Raw genomic sequence first — 27,887 nt, 5'->3', positions numbered from 1 at the left:
TACATTAACATTGAATAAAATATTTATTGTGACTTCTTCCCCTGTGACATAAGATCATTTATTTTTCCAAGCTCTCCAAATGATACAGTTGCTGAACCTCTTTCAGCTGGTCTCGCCTGAAAATAATAAACATGAAGGACATTATGAATAAATATCTATAGCTCTAATTAAACCCTTTAATGCTATCTTATATAAAAAAAAAAAATCCCCCACCCTAAGTAAATAAATAAAAAGAAAATGGAAACATCAACCCAGGAAGAAAAGTGATCACTATTAATAATAATACCTGTGAATCATGGTATTTCCATCCTATCATGTAATAGATCTGATATGTGGCAGGCACAGAACCATCCTCATTTCTGTACATTTCTATAAAAACAAATCATGGTTAAAGTCTGAAAAAAATGCAAGTAGGGGGAAAAAAAAAATCTGTTCCAAAAAAGTATGTTCTCCAAAAGAGAAATGACCATTAGAATACTCATGGGATTCTGAGAAAGGCTCTTGTGAAAAAGTCCTTAACACTGAGAAGCTGACAGTAAAGAAATAGGGCCTTGGGGGAAAAGGATACACAGCCACAGGATCTGTGTTTGAGAGAAGGACAAGAAGTCTGAAGGTGCCTTACAAAGAGCAGTGCGATTTTAGGGGATAGAGATGACCGGCACGGGCAGGTCAGCGAGGCCCGGCTGGGAGGACGGGCGGCCTCCTTACCTTGGTACACCGCGGCAGCTGCCAGCATCGTGTCTCGGTGCAGGAGGGCCTTTCTGTTCCAAGCACAGTTACTCTCACCCATCCCTAAAAACACACTAGAGGTTTGAGATGATTCAGCAAATACCTGAGCCGCTCAATAGCACAGATTTAATCTTCTCTCATCCAGCGGAATACCTGTCCCTCATCTCTGACAGTCATGTAAGATAAATAACCTCATTTTGCTCTCAGATCATAGTTAGTGACCCTCAGACAAAGCTACTTGAAGCTTCTGGGTAGTGAGACAAGTCAAATTTCAGGAGGCAAGCCCCATAAGCACACTCTATGTGGCAGCAATGGACTATGGTAAGCCAGCTGGGCCAAAGCAAGGCCACAAGCCCCCCGGGTGGGTCATCAGGAGCCGGCAAGGGTCTCTCTAGTGATGCCACGTTTCACGCCCTTTTCAGCGGCTCTTTGAAGGAGGACAGGACATTGGTGCAACACCTCACTCCTTCTAAGCCATAAATGTTAAGTATGAACGTGAAACCTGGAAGAGGGTTTGAAGACTCATTGAACTGGGGTCTCCTGCATTGCAGGTGGATTCTTTACCAACCAGCTGAGCTACCAAGGAAGCCTGAAGACTCAAGTCGTACCAAAACGTGTTTTCAGATTTTACAACATTTTACTGATCCCAGATTAGGAAACAATTATGTGCATTCTCTTCAGGGGCACTTTTCTTAATGTTTTAACACTTATTTTTAGATTTCTTTCCTTCAAATTGATAGCTAAAAGTGAGGATTATGTTCTCTTCTTGTTCACTAAAATTTAATGTTATATATTTAATATTTTTAATGCATACAAATGAAATTACTTTTAAAGCCCACATTTTAAACTAGCTTGCAAAATTAAAAGAATCAAAATTAAAAACCCTTTACATTTATTCTCTATATATTATATGATCAAAAAGCATTTTCTTAGTTTTGTTTTTCTACTTTCAGAAGAGATACCAATAAAATTCCCAATGTCAATGTTCTTTAGTTGTTTAAAAGTAATAGTTTCCCAGGTTTCCAATGGCCTTATGAAAAACAATCAACAGATTAGATGGAATGAGTAAATCTGTTGGCTTTCTCCAATCCCTAGATGTCCTTATTATTCCCTAAAATAATGAAACTCTGATACTAAAAGCCATGTCCCATATCCTGTGAGTAAAACAGTCCCAATTCATTAAGAACAAGAGACATAGTGTACAAACTAGCATTAATAGAGGAATCACTATGAAGAAGAGGGTGGATCTTATTCTTGCGGTCATGAAGTAGCTAGATGACCTTAGACCCATCGCTCTGGGGCCTCAAGGTAGCCAGGCTAGATGATCTCTAAAGGCTCCCAACACTAACATTTTAACCCATGACACAATCCAATATAAAAAAATTCTCCCACATAATGACCATCAACCGCAACAAGAGACCAGAGGCATACTGGGACCGGTGCTGGAAGGATCATTGCTGCTGACAGTCAATGGTGCTGTGGAGCTTTCCCTTCTCCTTAACTTCCCGTCTGCTACGACTGACACAGTAAGAGGCCACACCAGTGAAAAAAAAGGTTTAATTATTTTAACGGAAGTACTTAACGCACCAGAAATTCTAAATGCCTTCTAAATAACTGGTATTGTGCCGTGCTAAGTCGCTTCGTCGTGCCCGACCCCTTTGTGACCCTACGGACTGTAGCCCGCCAGGCTCCTCTGTCCACGGGGATTCTCCAGGCAAGAACACTGGAGTGGGTAGCCATTCCCTCCTCCAGGGGATCTTCCCGACCCAGACAGAGATTGAACCCATGTCTCTTACGTCTCCTGCATTGGCAGGTGGCTTCTTGACCACTAGCGCCACCTGGGAAGTGCAAAGAACTGGTATAAGGACATACTAATTAAGATTATTAGGCACGATGCTTTCTGATACAGAAACTCAAAGACACTAATGTGTTACTGTTGCTGGGGACACCTACCCTTCCCTCACATGAGAATCTTCTCTCTAGAGAAGCAGTGTCATGTGGCACACGAAGTCTAGACTTTGGGATCATAATTCCAGCTGTGGCCCTTAAATAACCTGGGGCAAAGTCATTTTAGCTCTATTAAACTCAAGTTTTAACACCTTTATAACACAGCCTGGTAGACCTTTCCTGGAGACTACCCAGGAAACACATCTGGGGTCTTCTGACTGGCTCTGGGCTTTGGGATAACAGAAGGATTTGGGAAACAGGTAACTGTTTAAGACTCTCAAAGTGTTTTTAAGGTCAAGTTCAATTGCTTATTTAAAAAAAGGTCTAATATATTATGGTTTACTAGGAACAATACTGAGTATTGTCTAAAAAAAATAACAACTGAACTTACCTTAAAACTACTGTGAAAGCCTCCAAAACTTCTCATGTGTTCCTTGGCGGATACGCAACTTGTTTTGCAAAATTAGGTCAATGTTCTGGACTTTCTTCTGTGAATTAATAATAGCAGCTTAAATGAGAAACAGCACCACCGCCAAGAAAAAAGTGTAACGTGATGTAACATGCCGAAAACCCACGGGGCGGTAGCACCGTCTTCCGCTCGGCAGAGCAGCACCCCTGGGAGTTGCCGAGCGCCCCCTCCAGCACTCGCCCCTCGACTGCCCTTCCTCCCACGCCAGCTGCCTCGGGGCTCTCCAGGGGACAGTGGCCGACATCTCAGGATGCGGCTCGAGCACTTAAGCAAGCACCTCACCTTGGGCTAGTCACTTCTCTGTGCCCAGTCTCCTCATGCCACACAGGAGGGGTTAGCCATGCTAGCCGGTCTCCCCTTCCTCACAGATAGGCCTCATAAATGATGCTGGAGGGTGAGCTTGCTCACACATCAATCTGACTGTCCCTCCTCAGCACAAAATTCTCCCAACAGACTGCAGCACTCCCCTAATAAAGTCTAGAAAAGCCTCTGCTGGACTCACCTATGTCACTTCCCATCAGCCTCCCATTCTACATATTTGAGCAATGCTGAATTAAGATGCAGTTTCCCAGTTAGGAAAGTGGAGGCTGAGAGTCCCCTCTGGAGTCTCCATGATTTTACACAGGCCTCTCTCTTGGCCTGGAATGCAAGGCCCGACCCCCAGAGGGGCACCCACCCCTTCCTTCTATCATGAACTCATTTTAGCTTAGGTGCTGCCTCTTCTGCAGAAGCATCCCTGATTCCCTAAGCAGACTTAGGGACTTTTCTCTGTGTTTCTCCCTGCACTTTGTAAAAAGAATTATCCCACTTTACAGTTAATAGCACATGTCTATCTCTGTGTGTCTCTTTCTCTACTAAAGCATACGTTCCCTATGATCAGAAACTGTTATTTCAACACTGGCTCAGTTGGCTGCACATGGTAGATGCTCAATAAACAGTGAGTGAACGAATATAAAATCAACCAGGTAATGTTTCTATCAACTTTGATAAATATTATTTTCACAAGTTATCTTTAGATAATTCCTCTTAATCCTCTTAAGAATAAGAAACATTAAAGACTGAAAGACATGATTTGTGTAAAAGGCTTTACAGTAAAGAGAAACACTGGCAAAGCCGCTTAAAGGTGAATATTATGCAACAGTTCCTCAAAATATATGACTAAAACCATCAGGGGGAGGGAAGGGGAGGGGTTATCAACTGGAAAGGGGCATGAAGCAATCTTCGAGGGGCTGAAAAGGTACTAGTCCGTGGTTTATATAATACTTGACAATACAGGCATCTGTACAGTTACAATTGGTGCATTTTACTGAACACCTCGGCAAATGCCTATGCTCCATGAAGACCCAGACCCTCTCCCATTCCTGCTGTCGGACATCAGGCTCCCAGGCCCTCCTCTGATTCAGCGAAGGGTCTGGCACCTGGCTCAGCTTCCCTCTGTACCCCAGGTGGTGCCACCACCCTGGAGGACTCCAAGGTTAATAACTGGCAAGTACCAGGGCCTCTAAGACTTCTGAGTCTCCTTACCACCAGCGGGATTCTCCATCACGCCACCTCTGCCATCACACCTGTAATGTGTCCTGGACGAGTCAGCACTTGTAACTGCTTCACTTCTAAAATCACCAGTCCAAACATCCCATTTTCTGACCATATCCTCCTTCCTTCAAGCGTCTTCATGTATTTCAACTACGATCATCCTCTGACCTCCTCTACTTTCTCCCAGTCCATCAGCTCCTCCTCCCCCTTCTTTTTTTTAACTACTTCCTTTTTCTTCCAGCTTAGATTTCTGCCCTATGACCTCGGTTACACTCTTGGAATTCTCTTTTGCCTTTGTCTTCTTGTTACTCTCAATTAGTAAAGACCCAAACCAGACTGATATGGCTCCGTTTGTACCAGGTCCCCGGCTGCCAGCTATTGTCAGAGAAAGTCACAGATGCATTCGACCAACTTCAAATGCGCCCTTCAAACTTGATAACTCTCTCTGATCCATTCACCTTCCTATTCTCTACAGTGACTATATCAAATCTCTACTCATTGGCAAACCTCTGACCCTTTGAATCTCAGTATACGACTTTACACTCTGCTTGATGGAAAGCATCGATGCATCAGATGGGGACCTACTGCTATCAAACCAAACACCCATGACCACTGCACTGTCCCTCTTCCCTTCCATGTGGGCCTGTCCCCTTTTATCTCACCCCCTTCCACCTTCTCGGGTACCTGACCTGATTAATTGTCCTCTCTGTCTCTTCTAGAGTCACCTCTTCTATGGAAGCACTTAGGTTCTTCTAATCAACTGTTCAATAAATGCAAGTCTTGAGACGAAACATAAAAAAACTTCACCCCATCTCCCATTCCTCTCCCCAACTCACACCTGAAACTTTGCCCTCTCTCCCCTCTTCTTCGAATAATCAAGTTTCTTGAGAAGACAGATGCATGCTGCCCGAACCACCCCCCTCCACACGTGTCAACCTATCCCCTTCCCTCCGCCTCTCCCACCACGCCCACGTGGACAGCAGAGCGCTCCCCGCGGTCACCGAAGCTTCCTCATCCTCCGTCAGCGGGCTTTCCTTTCAGTCCACACCATGCTTCCAGCAGCGTTTGACACTTTCTTTAACTCTTTAGGGTCTCTTAGTCTAGGTAATACGATCCCTTTCTGCTGTTTCTCCCTAGCACCCTGCTAGCTACACATTCTCAGTGTCTGCAGGCTCATCCTCTTCTGACGCAGTCACTGCACGTTAGGTTCCTAAAGGCTCCGGACCAGGCCACTTTCTCTTCTCGCTTCAAGCAACTGCTTCTAATACCAGCTATTCACAGTGACTTGCAACGTTTACCTGGTCCACTTGCCTCCTCTTAGCTACACATACACATTCAACCACCTGCCTGATGTCTCATCGCAGGGATTTCAGAAGCATTTCCAACCCAACATGCCCAGGCGTGAATTCAACAGTCTTCCACTGTTTCTCTATCAATGAAGGGTACCATCTGTCTGCCTGTCAGAGCTAGAAACTCAGTGCCATGTTTGAAACGCCTCTCTCCTTATCAGCCCACATGTAATGCATCAGCAGGAACTATCACGTTTATCTCCTAAACGTCTCCTGAATCGAATCCATTCACTTCTCAGCATCTCTACCGTCACCACCTGAGTCCAAAGCACCGTCATTTCTCAGGAAGCTTCACAGCAACATCTCCCTACTCATTTATCTGCCAATCCACTTAAAAAATACAAATCTGACATCATGACCCCTCCCCCAATAAAATATCTCACGGGGCATTTTAAGAAAAAGACACACATCTTAACAAAGGCTACAAGGCCCCCGTTATCCTGCCAATTTAATCAGTCCTCTCTTTTTTTTTTTTTTCAGTCCTCTCTTTTTACTCCCTATATTCTGGCCAAAATGCCCCTCTTTCAGTTCTTGCATGTTCTTTCCTGCAACAGGGCCTTTGCACATGTTGCTCTTCCTGCTTTGCCCAGTGGCCTCACTTCATTTTTGAGGGCACAGACATCGGTTCCTCAGACAGGACTTCACTGACTCTGCCAGATCGGGACCTAGCCCACTTAACCCTCTGGTAACCCCCAGTCCTTCAGCAAGCCAACACTTGCTTTCTTGTGCCTGGATCCGAGCTGCCAAGCGCTGCTCAAGAAAGTCACTGAGGTGTCCCGCCATCCTCACACGCTCCTTCAGGGAAGTCCTGCAGCCTTTCGTGGGCAGTCACCAAGTGCCCCTACTGCACAGCACCTACCACAAGTCTAGTTTAACATTTATCTTTGTGGCCGCTGCCTCAGGTCGGCTGCACCCAGCTTGTATTAAAAACTCATCAAGACAGTCCACTTTTTCCTTACCCAGCGTATCTCCAGGGCTTGGCCCCAGTGCCTGCCATAGTCAGCTCGCAAAATATGACTCTCAAAAGGGGCCTAAAAATTCCTTAAAGTGTCTTACCTTGTAAATCTTCCATCAACTCAAACATCCCAGGATAGTTAACTTGAATTTCATCAGTGTCCTATTTAAAAAGAAAGCAGAATCTTCATTTGGCATTCATTACCAGGAATCTAGATTAGAGAAGTTGCAGAAATTCCCCAGACCAATCTCTCACAGTAAGCAGGAATCTTTGCGATCCTCTTCGCAGGTATTATCTCGCTTACACTTGATTTACAAAGATTTCAAATTGCAGGGTAAATGCTTGCCATTATAACAGTAACCATCCTATAATGCCATCGACTGCCTCTCATTCTCTCCTTGGGATTCACACAAATAAAGTCTGTTCTGTACCCTGTAAACTACCCTTTTCTTCCAGTCTTTGAAAAGTCTTCCAGGACACTATAACTTTTTAGGGGAAGGGTTAGGCTTCTAGACAAAATCTGTAGATCCTTACACATGCCAACTTTGTTTTTCTCTACATAGTCTATATTAATCTCTCTCTCTCTAAATGTGACACCCAGAGTCAAATAGGGTCACCTCCCAAGATGCTTCCATCCTACTCCCAGTGCTGCAGCAGCATTGCAAGGACTAGTTCAGGAATGGACTCACAGCTGGACACACAAAGTTTATTTCTTGAGTGACCTGGTGAGCAATGGTGTCCCGCTCTTTCTGAAGTTCGATGCAGGAGTTCACCGTTGGGACAGCGGCAGAGAGCACTGATGCTCCCCAAATACCCAGGTACTCCTGGACATTTCGCAGCCCCACATCTTTCTTCTGGCAAAAGAGAAGTGAGGTGGAGGCAGGTAATAAACAGCTAGGGAGCCTTTTCCAGGGCACGTCTGGGTCAGTGACCTTAGGGGACACAAGGCCCCTATGGCACAACTACAGAATGGACATGAGCTGCCCAAGTAGAATGGCTGGGATTGATAAAAACTGTGTGTTAGCCACTCAGATGTAGGAGTCTGTCAACAATGGAAACTAACCCTGAATATACGACACTTCCTTTTCTCCCCTAACTGTGCTATCAAAATGCTGCACGTATCTCAAACTTTATTTTATTGGCACTACTTTTGAAGCATCCAGATCTTTTTGTGGTCTTAGCTTTATCTAATAATTGTTCAATTTTGGACTTAATGTTGCACAGAATCAAGTACAAAACCCTAAAGAACAGTTATCAAAAATATCCATTTTAATTCCTAAAGAAACGTAAAACAAAATGATCAGCTACCATTTTTTTTTAACATTAGAGACATAAAATTACTTAGAAGCAGGAAATTAACATATTCTGTTGATGAGGCATGTCAATTAATGCTACCTTATAGACAGTAATTTTATGTGTCAAAATCTGAAATGCATATTCTTTGACTCAGCAATTTGACAGACCTGCCGAGATTATGTGTAAAAGAAAATTCATGGCAACATTGTTTGAAAGAATATAAAAAACAAACTGGAAACAATCTAAATGTCCATTAACAGAGAAAAGGTTAAATAAAGTGTACCTATTCAATGAAATACTAGACAAAAAGTGAAAGTGAAAGTTGCTCAGTTGTGTCCGACACTTTGCGACCCCAAGGACTTTACAGTCCATGGAATTCTCCAGGCCAGAATACTGGAGTGGGTAGCCTTTCCCTTCTCCAGGGGATCTTCCTAATCCAGGGATCAAATCCAGGTCTCCCACATTGCAGGCAGATTCTTTACCAGCTGAGCCACAAGGGAAGCCTGAAATACTATATAGCTGTCAAAAAAGAATGTGGTAGGTATATGTTTGTAGTGGAAGATCTCCATGTTATTGACAGGGGGAAAAAGAAGACTGCATATAGAAAAAAGAAAAAGAGTATATGTACTGTTGTATATGTATGTTTAAGCGATATAACTGCACTCCACTCTGTGAGGAAGTATGTCTGAAAGGACAAACAAGACAGTTGACAAAAGGCATCCATGTGGAGAGGGACGGCAGGGGGTGAGGTGTCAGAAGGCAGGAGGAGACCTCCACTCATTTTAGACCCGCTGTGTTACTCTCTCTGAGTGTTTTTCTTTTTCCTTTAAACACATGCATGGATTAACTTGTATATGCACTTTTTAATAAGATCATCTCTGGATAGTCCATTTCTTCTATATATTTTTCTACATTGGGAAACTATTTTTAAAAAGAGATTTTAAGATGAAAAAAAAAGAATTTATTCTAGGCTGATGCCTACCATTAAACAATATCCTGTGAAAACATTTCAATGAAACCAACTAAAAGCACCATCTCCTTATCAATCAAAAGAGTACCAAAATAGCCTTGTCAAAGGTCTTATTCAAATCAAGATGGAGGATAATATTCACAGTTTTCTCCCAATATACTAGTCTGGAAATGATTCTAAAAGGAGATGAGTTTCAGTTAGAATGCCAACTAATTAAAAAAAAAATTCATTAAGAGGGTCATATATGTAAATATAATTATATGATATTAATTTAACTTGATTTCACTTTAAAAATAAAAATCCATTGCAGTATAAAAGTAATATATCTAATGTTATATGCAACATAAACCTGCATAATTGATTATATGAAAGCTTTTTTGTATAGAAGTTTTTGAAAATTAGTCAGGATACAATGTTAAAATAGCACTTTGGAGACAATGTATATGTCTCCAGGAACAAATTTGCATAAATTTATTATTAAATTACCCTCTAACTTTATAAACTATAGAGAAGATCATGCACCAATGGGAATCTTTCCAGAACACATAACCCACTTTACAACTTAGAAAACTGCATGTTGTTAGCATAATTTAGCCTTCTTTTGATGACTCAGGATAGAAGTTTCATTTCTCTCCTCACGGGCGACAACCTTTAAGTCCTCTAATATTCCTACCGAGCCGTCTGACCAGGCACGAGCTCCTCGCATCACGCCACGGGGGCTGTGCCGCCTCCTAGTCTGGTGTCTCTCCCCTCCCCTCACAGCCCCTTCCCAACATCAGGGGCCCTGCTAGCCTGTGCCCCTTGCTTTCTGTCATGGATGGGCATGAAAGCCATTTTGGTGGGCTGATTTTATGACATATACTCACACTACACCTCCTTAAAAAGCTATTTTAATTTTAAGCCTGTCTAACCTGATCTAACCCTGGGCCTCACGAAGGCACATTCCCTCACTTCCGCCTCACACGACACCACTTTCCTTGAGAGCTGGTGGGAGAGGCCGTGCTGTGAACGCTCCTGATACCTCCTTCTGCCCCGTCGGGGAAGCTCTGTCTCTCGTGGTACACCCACTCTGGATGTAAGGGGCTCAAGGACAAGCATGTCTTAGAAAATAGCCTCCCTGCTAACTGAGGTACTTTCTCTTTTTGAGTTACTTATTTAGGTAATAAATACTAAAAATTTTACATTCCTACCTTGTGTCAATCAAGATAAAAAGAGAGAGAGAGTATTTCTGAACCGTGTGCTTAATGGGTTACTCGATTCTCTTGATAGTTACCACAGTCAGAGTATTAAAGCCAGCTCTCCCAAGCAGATGTCCTAAGTCATTGACTGCAGTGAAAGGGGAGACGTGCGGAGAAAAGCCCCCTTCCCTTTCTGTTTCCGCTAACTGTAAGGAACACCGGAGTTCAAAGAGCGTGTCACCTCCAAACATTGCACCAATGAACACTCCATCTGGTTTCAAAACATAATGAATCTGTAATAAATATAAACAACAACATGATTTAAAATTTCAGACACAAAAATGTTAAAAGAATAAATACATGGAATCTAGATCAATATTTCATGATTACCATTCTTATTTTGTCAAGTTAAAAACCAGATAATTTAATCAATAATACTTAAGACAACCAACTATCAGAAAAGCTCTGCAGGATATTATTGTAAAGACAGATAAACATTCACTGATAGTGTTAATATCTATAAAATACATTATATGCGCTCAAATTTTCTAATAATAGATAAAACTTACTTTTTCCATCAGTAAAATACTGAAAGAACAAGATTTTTAAGTGTGGTAGGTTACAGAAATCACTGTCTTCCCTGCATCTGTGCCCTTAGACATGTCACTTTGTAACAGCCCCCATGAGGAGAATCTGGACCAGCCCCACGACTTGCTCTGACCCAAAGAATGCAGAGCAAGTCACAGCATGGCAGTGGGCTCGATGGCCTTGCTGCTTCCGCCTGCTCTCCAGGAGCCCCATGTTCGGGCCCCGCTGTGAACAAGCCTGAGCCGGCCTGCTGAAGGATGACAAGAAGAGATGCAGGGATCAGTCAGGAGTCCAGCTGAAGCCATCTGACAGCTCCGGGACAAGCCACCCCCAGGTCAGACATGCGGGTGAACCAAGCCAGACCCAGAAGAGTCTCCTAAGTCCAGCCCAAATCCCTAACTCACAAAATCGTGACTTACTTTTTTAAAACACGAAGTTGAGGTGGCTTATTAAGCAGAAAAGGCTGATTTATAGGGAAGCCATTATGATTCACAACTAAAATGCCCAGTAACATTTTAGTTAAATATTAACATATCAATTAATTTAGTTACACCCAGAGTTAAGGAGAAGTAACCAACTTATTTTTCAGCTGTAAAACAAAAACAATTTTTAATTGGTAACTTAAACAAAACAGTAGCGACACAATTCCAGAATCACAGATGTTTACTCAATGACTCTTGGAACTACAGTCTGTAACTAGTTTTGACTTTACTTTCATATAGGGCAAGGTGAACTCTGAAGTAAATCCGAACCCACATCATGGTTCAGTTCAGTCGCTCAGTCGTGTCCGACTCTTTGCGACCCCATGAACCGCAGCACACCAGGCCTCCCTGTCCATCACCAACTCCCGGAGTCTACTCAAACCCATGTCCATCGAGTCGGTGATGCCATCCAGCCATCTCATCCTCTGTCTTCCCCTTCTCCTCCTGCCCCCAATCCCTCCCAGCATCACGGTCTTTACAAATGAGTCAACTCTTCGCATGAGGTGGCCAAAGTACTAGAGTTTCAGCTTCAGCATCAGTCCTTCCAATGAACACCCAGGACTGATCTCCTTTAGGATGGACTGGTTGGATCTCCTTGCAGTCCAAGGGACTCTCAAGAGTCTTCTTCAACACCACTGTTCAAAAGCATCAATTTTTCGGCACTCAGCTTTCTTCACAGTCCAATTCTCACATCCATACATGACCACTGGAAAAACCACAGCCTTGACTAGACGGACCTTTGTTGGCAAAGTAATGTCTCTGCTTTTTAGTATGCTATCTAGGTTAGTCATAACTTTCCTTCCAAGGAGTAAGCGTCTTTTAATTTTATGGCTGCAATCACCATCTGCAGTGATTTTGGAGCCCCAAAAAATAAAGTCTGACACTGTTTCCACCGTTTCCCCATCTATTTCCCATGAAGTGATGGGACCAGATACCATGATCTTAGTTTTCTGAATGCTGAGTTTTAAGCCAACTTTTTCACTCTCCTCTTTCACTTTCATCAGGAGGCATTTTAGTTCCTCTTCACATTCTGCCGTAAGGGTGGTGTCATCTGCATATCTGAGGTTATTGATATTTCTCCCAGCAATCTTGATTCCAGCTTGTCCTTCTTCCAGCACATCATGGTAGGCTACTCTATATATCTTGAATGTATATTTAAATTATTATGAAGCAATTTTATATAAAACAGTGTATAAGCAAACTGACTATAAAAATCTTTTTCCTTCAGTCCCTTCAGTGTTACTTCCTTCTCTTGGCACCAAACTCTCATAGAACTAAAGTACCTAAAATGATCAGTTTGTTTCTACCTCAGAGGGCTTATCAGTTCCCGTAGGTTTCACAAGAATGACTTCCCAATCTCTACCTTGAGCCTGGACAGCTTCCCAGGATCCTATATTTATCTCTTGGCTGGCAGTGCCATAGACATTTGTCTCTTGGCAAACGTACCCGCTGCTCTTCCCCACGGCATCCAACATACACAGAACACATATTCTCAAACCAACTCCACTTTCCAGCTGCTATATTTCTGTTAATTACCATCTTCTAGTCCCTTTATCTGATCGTTACCATTCTTTCCCCTGCTGCTGCCAAGTCACTTCATTTGTGTCCGACTCTGTGCGATCCCATAGACAGCAGCCCACCAGGCTCTGCTGTCGCTGGGATTCTCCAGGAAAGAACAGTGGAGTGGGTTGCCATTTCCCTCTCCAATGCATGAAAGTGAAAAGTGAAAGTGAAGTCACTCAGTCGTGTCCGACTCCTAGTGACTCCATGGACTGCAGCCTACCAGGCTCCTCCATCCATAGGATTTTCCAGGCAAGAGTACTGGAGTGGGTTTTCTTTTCCCCTACTCTTACTAATTATCTCCAGTCATCCAGACTCAAAACTTGAAGGCAAGTTTTCACTCCTGACCTCTCTTCGATCTTCAGCTCTAACCAGCCACCAAACTGTTGATTCCTACTTTGCAGAGTCCTGAGGACCCCTCTCTTCCTTTTATCTCCAGTCTGCAGGGTTGCAGAGAGTCAGGCACGACTGAGCGACTGAACAGCTGCCACCTGGGTTCAGTTTATTTCATGCCTGGACCACAGACACAGTCTCTCTCCAGCTTAACCGACTTTCCGCATCATTTTTCTAATCAGCAAGATGAAGCTGCCTTGCAGAGTTATTTCACATATACATGGAACAGAGCAGAGTGACTGGCAAACCGTACCTGCGTAAGATATGGTAGTTATTCTCCTGCCTACCAGCTTTTTAGTCATGTCACTTTCCTCTTCAAAATGCGCTAGTGGTTCTGAACTGCATAAAGAATAAACTCTCAATTGCTTACCCCGTCACTGAGTCCTCTAAAGTTGGTCCCGATATCCCTCCTCTACACCTGGCACTAAACTCTCCTCCCCTAGGCTTCCTCTCTGTCCTTTTGGGCTTCTCAGTCGCTCACATATCGCATCTATCCCAGGATCCTGCCTTCCTGGAATGCATGCCCACTCCAAATATGACCTGTCCTTTGAGGCCTTGTTCAAGAAATGTCTTCCTCTCCAAGCTTTCCTAGGCCACTCCAAGCCACAGTGATCGCCTTCTCTCCTCTGAACAGAATGCTTTTTACCCACCCCTTCTTTACCTGTTTGCTGATAAATATCAACCAACAGACATTTGTCAGCAATGTCTTAGTATAAAGCATGGGCGAAGTACAAGTGGGTTCCTACTCACAAAAAATTTATAGACAATTAAGGCAGAAAAGAAAGCCACACATAAAATTTCTTATGATAGCAATACTATTTTGAATAAGTTTTAAATATTTGTGAAAACTTTAGTAACATCTCCATCGTTACATTTATAGAATTCTCTGGGAGCGGGGAGTCACCCATATACTTCCTAACACGCCAAAGGGTACCAAGTGTATCCAGCCCACAGAAGATAATAAATTTTTGATTTACTTCCATTTCCAATTGTCAAAAATGTGAAACAGAAACCATCTCTAAGTTTCTGTGTAAAAATAGGCACGTCTAAAATTGCTAATAATAAACAAAATAACACAGGCTATTAGAAACAGCACCAAGTGTCTTACCTGTCCAAGTGCTCTAGGAAGGTCATTCACCCAGTGCAAACTAAAATACGAAAACACATATCTGTTTTAACTTAATCTGTATAGTCAATTAGCACAAGAATCACTAATATAGCAAGCCACAGAAAAGGTGTAAATTTGCATGTTTGAAACTGCACGTCAAAATTCACTGACTGTTGGGACTTCCCTGGTAGAGTCCAGTGGTTAAGGCTCTATGCTCCCAATGCAGGGGGCCCGGGTTCAATCTCTGCTCAGGGAACTAAGATCCTGAATTCAGTGGCCAAAAAATAAACTCCTTAAGAAAAAAAATTCACTGGCTGTTTTCATATAAGTTTTAAAATAAAAATATTAGGGGATAACCCTCCTTTTGTTATAGGAGAAACCTTTAATATTACTTTATAACTTTAGAGAATAATATACCTATTTTGAGGGCTTCCCAGGCGGCACTAGTGGTAAAGAACCCAGCTGCCAATGCAGAAGAGATGCAGGTTCGATCCCTGAGTCAGAAGATCCCCTGGAAGAGGGCATGGCAACCCACTCCAGTATTCTTGCCCAGAGAATCCCATGGACAGAGGAGCCTAGCAGGCTACCATCCATGGGGTCGCGAAGAGTCAGACATGACTGAAACGACTTGGCACACACACACATGTGTATCTATTTTTAACATACATATATTTTTAAAAGTACAAATGGATTACCAACCTTAAACTGCTAACCACCAGGTCAAATGTATTTTCTCTGAAGGGAAGAAATTCTTCATCAGCTAAAACACTGACAGTAGGAATTTCTGTTTCTAAGGCATTTTTCTAAAGGTTAAAAATAAAAGTTCAAAAACACATTTATATAACATCTTAATTATTAACACAATCATTGTTTGTTAAACATAAGTTATGTTATATTTACTTGAAAGTTTCTAGTTCTTAAAAATTAAAAAAGCAGCCAAAGAGAAAGCACTAAAAAAATATATCTTAAATGGCACTTAAGATTGGCCAGAAAAAATGGCTAGCTGTTTGGAAAAACAAATGGGATAACCACATCACACCAAACCAAACCTCAGAAAGCTGAAAGTCTCAGTGGAATAATCGAAGCCAAAAAAGTACAAGGAAAATATGGTACGAGTCTAAAGCACACTTTAGACTCTTAGATGAAAATGCCAACGTAAACATGACTCAAAAACCAGAAACTATAAGAGGAAAGAGCGATATGCTTAATGATAAACCAGTAAAAAACTTCTAAAGAGCAATAAACAATGTAAATAACATATTTGGGAAAAAATTTACAAAATACACAAAGAAAAATGAACATCCCAGAAGACAAGTTCTTACAAACCACCTAGCATAAGAACAGCCAGGTAGAGAAAGGAGCAAGGGACAGGCACATCACAAAACTGCTGACAAAATTCACAGATTAAAAAATACCCACAGCCAAAACATATCAACAGCTGTTTGGTTGCTCTCAGCAATCGGAGAAATGCAAATAAAAAGGACGAAACTCTACTTCCCACCTATTAGACTGACAAAGACAAAATAACTGGCCTGGTGTTGCCAACGAGGAGGAGGAAAGGAGGGCCTTCATTTAAAGCTGTTGTTCTGTCTTCAAAGGGCAGTCTAGAGATGGATATCAAAAACTGAAAGGTGAACATCAATGGATCCATATACTCCACTCTTGGGAGTGTATTCCCAGGGAGAGAAATAAATCAAACACAGAAAGTTGCTTGATATAAAGATGCTCACCGCAGTGCTGGTTATTGAGAAGCTAGAAATTTAGTAAATAAAGCATGGAATATTCCCACACTGGAATACTGTGTGTGTGTGCATCTATCACTGATACAAAAGCATGGCGTGTTAGCATAACACTGTCTGCACAGAGCTGTGATGGGGACACAGCTGTCTATCTACAAAGACACAGACGAAAATGTCACCCGCAGTTATCTCTGAGTGGTGGGGTTAATGGTGATTTTTCCTTTCCCTCTAGATTTCCTACACTGTTCAATTCTTCATTTGTAGTATAATCAGAAAAAAAAATAAAAAAAAAAAGAACTCACTTCATTCTGAAGGAAATAAAAATAAAAAGGAAAGAACTAAAAACCAAACCAGGTGATCAGAAATCAATAGTATTGAAAAGCTACCTACCAAAGCATTTTCTGCAATGTCTGTTTGGAAAAACTTTTCAACAGTTTCCTGCAATGCAAGAAAGTTGATTAGATAATACAAAAAGACGGGCAACCAAAAGAACCCAGTAACAAATAAAACAACTGTTGAAACTGCTGAAGGAAAAAGTGATAATTTGATTAATTTTCAGCTCTGTAAGGGTATTTTTCTGCATATAATTAGTATGGTAGACAAACACTTTTAATAACATATATTATGTTACATGGAATTAAATCTATGCAGCCAACCCTATATGTAATATATTTAACAGTATTTAATAAAATAGAGAACATAGGTGTGAATAATCTGGGTTCAGGTTTTACGTGGTAACTTTTCCATAATACGCTAAGAGCTAGTCCTCATTCTTGTGACAGAAGATCTGGAATGGTTTTCCTGCCTTTGGTTGTTAGTCAAAGAGATTGCAAAGAGTAAAGAAAGCCCTAACAAACACAGATGCTTGGGCGGCCTCAGTGGCTACACTCCCCTCTGTTTCACGCGTCCTTTCCTCCCTCCCAAAGCAAAGGGCACCACGATACTTCTCGCTGAGATGGCCACTTTCCACCGTGCTCTCGCTTCCCCAGGAACCTGCTCTTTCCTCCCCTACCTCTCCAGTCTTCAGTCTCTCTCTCCTGCTTCTCCTTCCCTCACCTTACAATGGGAATAAGCTTCCCAATCTTGGAAACTCTCCTCACCTCCACCCCTCTTACGGCTGTCCTGTTTGTAAGCCACAGCACTACTTCTCGCGGAGTGCCCCTAGATTCTCAGTGATCTATTTCCACCCTCACTGCCCTATTCACATGCTTCGTAAAAATCACTCATAACCGACCCACCAGCTACGGCCGCTGTTCCCCCTGTTCCCAGTCCTACTGCACTTGACCTCTGAGAGGCTCAGCACTCCTGACGACCTCCTAGAAACCCCCAGCACTGTCCTGCCCTGCTTTCCCTTCTCTGTGAGAAACGCCAGTCCTCTCTACTTCACCCTACCCAATTCGAGAAGAAGGTGCCTGCCCACAGCGTGGAAAGGCTACCTTACCTCAACACCCCACCACTATCTGGAGGCTGCTGATGAGCAGAGGGAAACTAGTATGCGGTACGTGTTTAACCATGGCCCTCAAAAAAAAAAAAAAAAAAAAAAAGTGCCCAGAGCTGCAGGGTCTGATGATTTCCACAGTGCAACCAGCCCGACAATGGTGGGTTTCATGCTACCAAGACAAGCTGTCAGCGGGGCACTGGGAAGAGAGGTGCACAATGGTCTGTCTCGAAAGCCAGCTCCAGCACATCAGCGCGAGGGGTGAACATTAGGTGGGTCAGATCATCTCTGCTTGCCTCTCACTTGAAAATTTCAACTAAGAGACTGGGAGATGGGGCGGCCGCTCCCAGACTTGGTGGAGCGTGTAGACCTCAGGGGAAGGCTGGCAAATGTGTAACAACTGGTTTTGGGCAGGCCCTGCTTTGTAGCATTTGCCAGCCTCCCTAATGTATAACTCCCACCATGGCTGACTTGAAGCTGTTGAAGCAATGTCCCTAACACAGAGTGGGGAAAAGATGCTAACAGCCAGTGCTCACCAGTCAGGAGGAGGCAGGCACAGCACACTCAGTATCCGGGTCTCACATTCCGATCTCATGCTCTGCCTGAAGGACACCAGGGACAGACCTCGGGGCGGGGGGCGGGCAGAGGGAGAAGCCAGCCGTGCAGTACGTGAACAGGACCTCCACTCTGATGTGTCGAAGTCCCCACCCTTGTGAGGCCTGGCTGTGCTTCCAGATCCTTGAGGGGTGCAAGAGCCTCTACGCAATGAATGTCCTAGTATTCGAACTGGCTTCAGTGGATTTCTGCTTCGTCTTACAAGCCACTGTCTTAAGACACTTGCCATCTTACTGGGCTTCCCAGGTGGCGCGAGTGGTAAAGAACTCAACAGCCAATGCAGGAGATATAAGAGATGTGGGTTCGATCCCTGGGTCGGGAAGATCCCCTGAAGGTGGACATGGCAACCCACTCCAGTATTCCTGCCTGGAGAGTCCCACGGACAGAGAAGTCTGACGGGCTACAGTCCGTAAGGTCATAAAGAGTCAGACACCCTGAGGCAACTTAGCATGCAAGCATATCTTACTTTTCCAGGCATCTTTGCTAGCTCCTCCTCATTCCTCCACCCCTAAACACAAGTGTGGAAGATTCCTTTTTATACACTGGCCCCAGAGAGCTTACCTATTCCACCAAGGTCTGTAGATTCTACCAGGTCTTCTCTACATCCCTTCCTTTATATCCTGCTGTCTCCACATTGGTGGCTGGCCTTTCTCTCTCACGCCTACACTTGCCTTTGACACAGCCCTCTAATTGGTCCATTTCTCTATACTCTGTCTTCTTCAATCCCTCCTGCACACCATCCCCAAACTAACCTTCCTTAAGCATCGCTGATCACAGCCGACAGCTTTCCACTTCCGCCTTCCCTCCAGCCATGCCTTAAATTCCAGTCGCTATGAGCACCAATCCAGATTCTATCAAATCTCGGGTCAGATTCTGTGCCTTTCAGAAGTCTCTGGTCATATGAACTCCACTGATTTTTCCTTTCCCTTGACTCCTGTTGCAGTTTAATCATTGCACCAATTCCATGGCATTTATTATTATCAGTTATAGTATTTTCAGAGATTCATCACATACCCCTCCCCTATCTTGGCTCAAGTGTACACTGTTTCTTAAGTAGATTTGATATAGAAATCCCACTTTGATCTGTGTCCAGCATAGTGTCCTATATAGAGAGGCTAAAACAATTAATGAATGTTTTTTGGTCTGAATTACAAAATGAAAAATAAAATAGTATAGACATTAATAAAGACTATTTATTTTTAATCACACACAAAAATGTCCAACCAAATGATGAAGTAAATACTTTCCATAGATTAAAAAAATAAGCTTAATCACATGTCCCAAATGAATGTCAATGTGATTTTTATTGTGATTTATAAAAAACAATTGAACAAAGTGGGAATAACACACAATGTATCATATATAGACTTAGAGAAACTACCAGTGGGAACACTGTATAAAATGGATTCAAAGAAAAAACTCATTTAAGAAAAAACACAGGAGTAGACATAAAACAACCTTTGATTCTATCACTTAAAAAAGCAATTAAAAAAAAACCAAATGAACAATTCTGATGTCATCAAAATCGAAATATGATACAAACTGAATTAAGAAAGCTTTTCCTCAAAATTGGCCAATTTTATTTCTCCAAGTAAATTAAGTCATTGAATAAATATACCTTATTCAAGTGTTCTGCTATGTAACCTCTTCCACAGCCAACATCCAAAGCGAGACGGAAATCTCTGAAAAACAGACACAGGAGTTATGCTTTGTCTATAATAATACAGCCCATAAAGTAATTACTAAAAACAAATTTTTCTTAAGAAAAAAGATTCTCGTGAACACAACTTTCAAAGTCCTATCATCTGCCTGCTCCCTCACCTCACCAGACGTCTCCATCAGAGAACACACTGGCAATGGCAAGGCTGTCTGGCCAAGCCACTCCCAGGGCCTCACAATGAATGGCTTTCCACAAGGGTGCTCCACGACATGGATCTGAAGAACTGATTTAGTGCAGGTACTTAAACAGATGGGGAAACAATGGAAACAGTGACAGACTTGGGCTCCAAAATCACTGAAGATGGTGACTGCAGCCATGAAATTAAAAGATGCTTCCTCCTTGGAAGAAAAGCTATAACAAACGTAGACAGCGTATTAAAAAGCAGAGACACTACTTTGCTGACAAAGGTCTGTCTAGTCAAAGCTATGGTTTTTTCCAGTGGTCATGTATATAGGAATTGGACCATTAAGAAGGCTGAACGCTGAAGAACTGATGCTTTTGAGCTGTGGTGTTGGAGAAAGACTCTTGAGAGTCCCTTGGACTGCAAGGAGATAAAACCAGTCAATCCTAAAGGAAATCAATCCTGAATATTCATTATAAGGACTGATGCTGAAGCTGAAGTTCCAATACTTTGGCCACCCAATGTGAAGAGCTGACTCATTAGAAAAGACCCTGATGCTGGGAAAGACTGAAGGCAGGGGGAGAAGATGATGATAGAGGATGAGGTGGTTGGGTGGCATCTCTAACTCAGGGGACATGAGTTTGAGCAAGCTCCAGGATGATGAAGAGAGGGAAGCCTGGTGTGCTGCAGTCCATGGGGTGGCAAAGAGTCAGACACGACTCAGCGACTGAACAACAACTTCAACCTGATAATATACTCAGACAGAGAATGAAGAGAGTTAATGCAATTAACATGAAAATATGTGGCATACCTATCAAGAACTTACTACTTATCCCTATTTCTCAAATTTGTTGAGGCAGCAGACAACTTAGAAATTACTATGTAAAATACTATGAAATATAACACGATAAACTAAAACCCAAACAAACCATCAACTAAATAACAGCTAACTTTTACGGAAATCTTATCAGGTTCAAAGCCGTGGGCTAAGTGTACAGTTAAGTATGTCAGTCCAAGGTCATTCAGCTAATAAGCAGCAGTCAGACTTGAATTCAGTCGGAAAGAAGCCTGACCAGAACTCTTATCCACTATGCTATGCTGTCTCCTCCAAACATACCATCTCATACTAAATCACTTTACACATCCAATTGTGGATCATAGGTTTATGAAAAATTTGTGACAATTTTTACAGAAACTTCATGCACTAATAAAACTTTTCCTATTGGAATGGAGAGTCCCTTTGCAATTTCTGTTAAAAACCTATGTCACAAGTATAGAACACCAGTACACAGCTGGAGAACCACTGGCGAGAGAACGTCTAATATACCTAATGCCCTGTGTCTTGACTGAACAGAGGCAGTGTGGCCTTGGAGAGCATACAGCCTTTGCAATCACAAAGACATGAGTTAGAATTCTAGGCTTGCAATTTACTGGCTCTGTGACCACAGACAAGAGATTTAATCTTGCTGGATCTCAGTTTCCCCATCTATAAAATGCAGCTGGTATGAGAATTTTATCCAGCATGTAAAGTATTTAGCACAGTACAAATGTTCAACAACAGTTAGTTAGGAGTTACTAATATTATTATCATGGGTTCTAACAGTATTAAGTGAGCCTCAGAAAGCACAAATAAGACATTTAATAATCTTCTGTGTTAGTTTTAAAATCTGAACATAAGATCAGCATTGACAATAAGCTATTCTTGCTAATAATAGATCAGTGTAAGACATTTTAGATTGATATTTTTAATAATTTAATTCCAAAGAGTTAACTGTTATTTTAAGACATGCTTTTTTAGCTGCAATCACAGTCCTCTCCACAGACTTGTGTTTTGCTGAGTATTATGACAGAGAAAGATTACAAAATTCAATCTGATTTGGAAAGTTTAATGTTTCATTTATTAAATCGCAAATGACCTAAAATCCAGACAAATGAATGCTGCTGCTGCTAAGTCACTTTAGTCGTGTCCGACTCTGTGCAACCCCATAGATGGCAGCCCACCAGGCTCCCCCGTCCCTGGGATTCTCCAGGCAAGAACACTGGAGTGGGTTGCCATTTCCTTCTCCAATGCATGAAAGTGAAAAGTGAAAGTGAAGTCGCTCAGTCGTGTCCGACTCTTCGAGATCCCATGGACTGCAGCCTCCGTCCACGGGATTTTCTAGGCAAGAGTACCAGAGTGGGGTGCCATTGCCTTCTCCAGACAAATGAATGACTACACCATAAAGAATTAGCTACTTTTCAGATTTTTTAAATAATGAAACTAATGAAGCAGATTAAATTAAGGTGGTTTTTGCAACAATGAAGAATTTTCTTTAATTTTATGAAACTGATTCACCCCATGACTCTTTCAAGTAGCCAGGAATATATCTAAAATATGAGAGCAAGAGTTTGCAATTTTACAAAATTTCCCTTTTTATTTTTATTTTTTTTAATAAATCTATATAGTTTTATTAAGACAAAAAACTGACAGTGTTGATATGAAGTTTACATTTAAACAAGTTTCCACAAAAACCTATCACACGCCTAAAAATTACAATGGAGTTCTAGATGCGGGTCAAGACCATGTCAACAACTGATGGATCTCATGACTCAAGACAGCGTTTTGGATTTTAGTTAATTCTTAGGATTAAAAAATTTGTTTTGTTTTAAAGTGAACCACTGCCCCAGTATGAAAATTAAATCTCCTCCTGAGACCAGGGCTTTTGAAATCATTCAACTCTTGAACTTGTGCTGTCAGTGACTGAACCCTGCCACCAATGGTTTCAAAGTTCAAAAAACAGAGGCTCCAAGAGTTTTCCACCCTATGAGCACCAGCTCTTGTCTTTCCCTACTCACTTACCTCCTATACCACTCTCTGCCCTTCCCTAAATACTTCACCAGTGGCTTGGATGGAGAAGCTGATATTGGTAACTTCACAACAGGAAAAGAAAGGGTCTTCTTGTCAGTTTCATAAGTAGCGCCTCTGAGACAGAATGATCTGCCTGTGTATACACTCCAACAAGACTTTTCCTCCTCAACCAGTTTCCATCCCCCAAATGGCAACTTTGGTAGCTTCTTAGTCCTTTGTTGGGAATAGCATTGAGCTCAGGCAGGGAATACCTTGGCTTCTAAGTTTCAGGCATTCACAGCTTTTAAACAGTCTCTCACAGTCCTCATTTAGGTTGCCAATGACATTTTTTGAAAGGATACAATATTCTAGACACAGAACCCAATCATCATTAGTTGTTTGTTCTTTTGTTTCACCATTTCCCCAAATTTTAACAAAAATGATCCCAACCCATCTCCCTTCTTTCCCACCCCACCCCACCCACCCCAAATAATACACCAGTAATAGCCAAAAACTACACACATGCTACGCTGTAAAAATGCAGAGTTAACACTATCGGGAAGAAGGCTGTGTGGGTTGTGGAGATGCTCTTTGAAGATTTACAGTATCTCTTGCTCTCCCACATCCCATTCTGCATTTTGTCCTTCATAGAGGGCCCTTTGCTTTTTTTTTTTTTTTTAAGCAAAGTTCGGAACAGGTTGCCTTGAAACACTGACCCTCCTTCCCCTCCACCGGGATGGGTGTGCAAACTATACAGCATGGAACGGCTTTAAAGCACTTGGGCTGCTGTAGGGCACAGAAACTATACTGGCTCTTCAAAGGACATCTTCTCAAGCCACCTTTATGGTGTCAAGATGAGTAGAACTCCTCCTTTCCCCACTTGAAACCCACAGTCAGCTGTGACAGGGGCTGGTATTCAAGAAAGTTAATTTTCATCATCTTTTTTGTCATCATCCTCTGAGGGGTAAGAATGCCACGTCAGCCTTTCCTCATAGAAGGATATGACAACCTGTGGGGACTTGACATTGGCTTCCTCGGCAGGAAGCAGGTCAGCCTCATCAGAGTTCTTCCATTCCATTAGGAACATGAGTTCTCCACTGGAGTCCGTAGCTCCAATAATCCGCTCTGGTTCCAAACCCCGGGCAAAGCTTCATGGCTTTTCTGACTCTTCTTTCTTCTTTGGTTTGCTCTCCTCCCCCGTATCTTCCGAATCAGAATCAGCTTTGCGCTTGCCTCCCTCTGATTTATCTGTCTCGTGTGCTGTTTTCTGTGACTGCAGAAACTCAGCAATGAGGTCAGGGCAATCCAGGTTCTCTTCTGGTTCCCATGTGTTATCCTCACCTGAGGACCCCTTCCCCTTCAGCAGGTACTCCACTGTGCCCTTCACCACTCGGCGGTCTAGGACGTTCTCCACCACGTACTCTTCCTCCTCTTCTTCTAGCACCTCCTCCACTTTCTTCTTCTTTTGTTTTTTCACCATAGTGTCCGCCAGCTTTCTGGTATAAAGGATGATGCTGCTCAGAGCAGCGCCCACAAGCCCGAGAGGAATCAGTGCCACGCTACTGGTGGGTCTTGTCCAGCCAGCTGGGGAGTGGCGACCAGAAAAGCAACAAGCCAGGTGACCACTGTCAAGCCCCCTCACTGAAGCGGCGTACCGCAGGCCCCTGCCAACGGCCCTCCCCTCAGACGAACAAAAGAGCAAAATTTCCCTTTTTAAAAATAGACAAATGTAATAAATTCATCTCATATTGGTCTAATTTAATGGATATCTTTCATAAAGAAAAGCACAAAAAGTGATTTGCTAATATCACAGAGCAATTCTAGAGCAAAGCCACTATGTAACTGGGGTTTCTGCTACCTGTGAAAGTGAAAGCATTTAACTTTTTAAGTCTCCAAAAGTTGTGTTGAAAGTGAAAGTGTTAGTCGCTTGGTCATGTCGGACTCTTTGTGACCCCATGGACTGCAACCCGCCAGGCTCCTCTGTCCGTGAGATTTTCCAGGCAAGAATACTGGAGAGGGTTGCCATGCCCTCCTCCAGGGGATCTTCCCAACCCAGGGATCCAACCCCGCTCTCCCTCACTGTAGGCAGATTCTTTACCATTTGAGCCACCAGGGAAATTGATTGTATTTTATTATGACAGTCATCACTTACCTGGCTATGTCATACACTCGATCTGCGATCCGACTTCCAACCTGACAGATGACAAGAGGCAATGAATGATGTACAAAAGTAAAGATGAGTATGTCTAACAGAGAAGTTAACACTTTCCCCAGTAATCAACAATCCATAGGCTACTTATATTTCAACATGTTGAGTTCCCTTTATCCCTTTTTTAATTTGACCTCAGCAACTTTTAAAATTCTGAATAGGAACATCATAAATAAAAATAACCAAGGAAACACATTGAGTTAATTACCTCAGAAGTCAACTTAAGGAAAGAAGACTAAATTCTGTATATCTATAACTTTATAGTTTATGTGCTGCAAGAGTGCAAAGACAAAAAGCAACAGGATACCCTAATTAAAAAAAAAAAAGCAACAGAAACATAACAAGCATATCATCCACAGATATTAGTGTGAGATACGTGAAAGTGAAAAATTAGTTAGCTGGGGATTATTACGGGTCAATGTATAAGTGATCATTTAACAAAAACTAATTATTTGGTAACTATTAACAAATTTTGTGGAACTCCTAAATGGATAAATAGGTTTTCTGAGCAACATCTGCAAATTAGAAGTCTGCCACACCTAAAGAAACCTCCTCAATCCCAATCCAGTTTAAAAGAGGTCATAAGGCTTTTGCTGGGCTAGGTTCATGCAGCAGGAATAAAGATGTGGGAAACTAATATTCCCCACATTCCACTCATCCCCTTGTAAACATTGCAGAGTCTCTACTAGGACTTGAAAGTTCAGAACAGAATATATGTGTATTTTCTTTGGGAAGTGAGGCGGGGAGGAAGTGGGAGTGGACTCCCAGAGGAGTCCACTTTGTGCATCACTACTGATATGAAAACCTTTTATTATTTTAACAGACTCTCATATACTTTGTCTCATTTATTCTAGTCCTAAACAATGGTGAGGCCTCCGTCAAGCTGTAATCCAGGTGCCTTTCCTGGAAAAGAGTGTCTGGAAACTCACATCTTCTAAATATTTATATGTGTCACCCTGAGAACAGAGTCAATCATCTGATCTGCCAGGACCTGCACAGGGTTCTGCCCAAAGTAGGAGCTCAGAAAGTGTTGGCTGCAATGGCTTCAAAGAGCTCATCACACTTGATTTCAATTTTGGTCTATCCCTGAAGAAGTGCTTACATAGGCCTGAGCTCTGTGCTGCCTGTCCAGAGAGTAGAAACCGGCTCAAGTCCCTAGTCCACCTGGGTAAAGAGGAGGAGGTCTCTCAAATCAGCACAGACAAATCAGAGATCTTAACTCATCTTAATGAATTTTCCTAAAAGATGAACCAGATCCCATCACTTCACTGCTGAAAACCATTCAACAGCCTCCCATTCCTCTAGACTCTAGAGCCATGTTGGCCAATAGAAAAACAATCAGAGCCACATGAGCAACTTCAGATTTTCTAGCGAAAGTGTTTGAAAGTGTTAGTCGTGTCTGGCTCTTTGTGACCCCATGGACTGTAGCTCACCAGGCTCCTCTGTCCATGGAATTCTCCAGGCAAGTGGATTGCCATGCCCTTCTCCAAAGGTTTTCTAGTAGCCATTTTAAAAAGAGGAAACAAGTTGATCTTCACCCAAAACATCAAAATAGAGTTTCAATGTGTAATTAATATAAAAATATATTAAGGAAATATTTTACATCCTTTTTTCATATTAATTCACTGAAACCCACTGTACTTTACACTTACTGCACATCTTAAAGGGACATATCAAAAGCTGCATGTGGCCAGAAATTACCACATGGAATGTACAGCTGAGAGAGAGAAAATCCAAAGTTCTTACCCATTAAGGCCCTCCTGACCTGGACACTCCCTTACCTCCCACTGAAGCTTTCCTGGAGGCCTTGACAAGGCCCAAAGGCTTCAGGGCCTCTGGGTTCCTCTTTCCCTTTACCTGCAAGGCTTCCCCGACATCCCCCAGACCCCAGTTTGATTAAAGTCTTGTCTCGTCGTCTGCCCCCGATCAGCGCAGTCACTTTACGACTTCACTTCACTACCTGGCCTTACTTCATTAGTTGAAATTACCTTTTCTGTTTACTGTCTCGTCTCTCACAAGAATGAAATCTCTTGAGGGCAGCGGTCTTGCTTTGCCCCAGGTATACCTGTAACTCAAGTATTAATACTATCTGCCAAGGGCATGAATAAATGAATGAATGAATCGCACCTTGCAAACACCGGCGCCCGGCCCCTGCGCGATTACAGCAAAGGCCCAGACAGGCAGGGCGGCCGCTCAAGGTCACACGGCGAGGTGGCGGCGTTCGGGTCCTGGCCGGAGCTCCGGGACCCGAAGTCGAGGCGCTGAACCACCCTCCGCGCCGTCTCGCAGACTCACCTCCTCCTTCAAGTAGTCGAACTTCATCGGCTCCGGCTGCCGGGCCGCCCAGTTCTTTTGCTTCCTCTTCAAATCCCGATCGAAGATGTTGAAGGCTTTGGGCGAGCCACCACCACTCGGGAAAGAGGCGCCAGAGGCCACCGTCCTGAGGCCGAAGTTCTTCACGGGGACCCCGGCCGCCGGCAACTGCCGCCACGAGAACCGAAGCGGGGTGAGCAGAGCCATCTCCACCTCCTACACCCCAAGCCGGCTCCGTTATCGAGCGCATGCGCCGAAACTAAGGCAAAGACGCCAGAGCACTTCGCGGAGGGAAAGCGGAGGAAGTTTGGCCCAGTTCGCGTGCCATCACGGTGGTGTGTCTCGCAG

General features: G+C 42.9%; 1 protein-coding gene and 1 pseudogene across 3 annotated transcripts; both read right to left on the bottom strand.

The window, feature by feature from the left end:
- On the bottom strand, nucleotides 1-27,804 carry NDUFAF5 (NADH:ubiquinone oxidoreductase complex assembly factor 5). Of its 3 annotated transcripts, XM_043883268.1 has the most exons (11): nucleotides 27,522-27,803; nucleotides 25,170-25,210; nucleotides 19,968-20,031; nucleotides 16,687-16,734; nucleotides 15,257-15,360; nucleotides 14,558-14,597; nucleotides 10,522-10,719; nucleotides 7,084-7,144; nucleotides 709-792; nucleotides 287-369; nucleotides 1-116 (listed from the first exon to the last, which is right to left on the bottom strand). In XM_043883268.1, the coding sequence occupies exons 1-11, from the start codon at nucleotides 27,744-27,746 to the stop codon at nucleotides 24-26; spliced, it is 1,041 nt and encodes a 346-aa protein (XP_043739203.1). In that variant the 5' UTR covers nucleotides 27,747-27,803; the 3' UTR covers nucleotides 1-23. The 3 variants fall into 3 exon arrangements, with proteins under 3 accessions (XP_043739203.1, XP_043739205.1, XP_043739204.1); XM_043883269.1 differs by lacking the exons at nucleotides 1-116; nucleotides 287-369; nucleotides 709-792 and adding an exon at nucleotides 3,135-3,164 and having other exon boundaries at nucleotides 27,522-27,804; XM_043883270.1 differs by lacking the exons at nucleotides 14,558-14,597; nucleotides 16,687-16,734; nucleotides 19,968-20,031; nucleotides 25,170-25,210; nucleotides 27,522-27,803 and having other exon boundaries at nucleotides 15,257-15,359.
- Nucleotides 23,471-24,967, bottom strand: LOC122681314 (annotated as a pseudogene).
- Nucleotides 27,805-27,887: the final 83 nt, after the last annotated feature.

Source organism: Cervus elaphus, chromosome 23, assembly GCF_910594005.1.
Source record: "Cervus elaphus chromosome 23, mCerEla1.1, whole genome shotgun sequence".
In the NCBI taxonomy this organism is placed as follows: domain Eukaryota; kingdom Metazoa; phylum Chordata; class Mammalia; order Artiodactyla; family Cervidae; genus Cervus; species Cervus elaphus.
The sequence above is the reverse complement of the archived record's forward strand: the minus strand, read 5'-3'. Positions and strand labels throughout refer to the sequence as shown.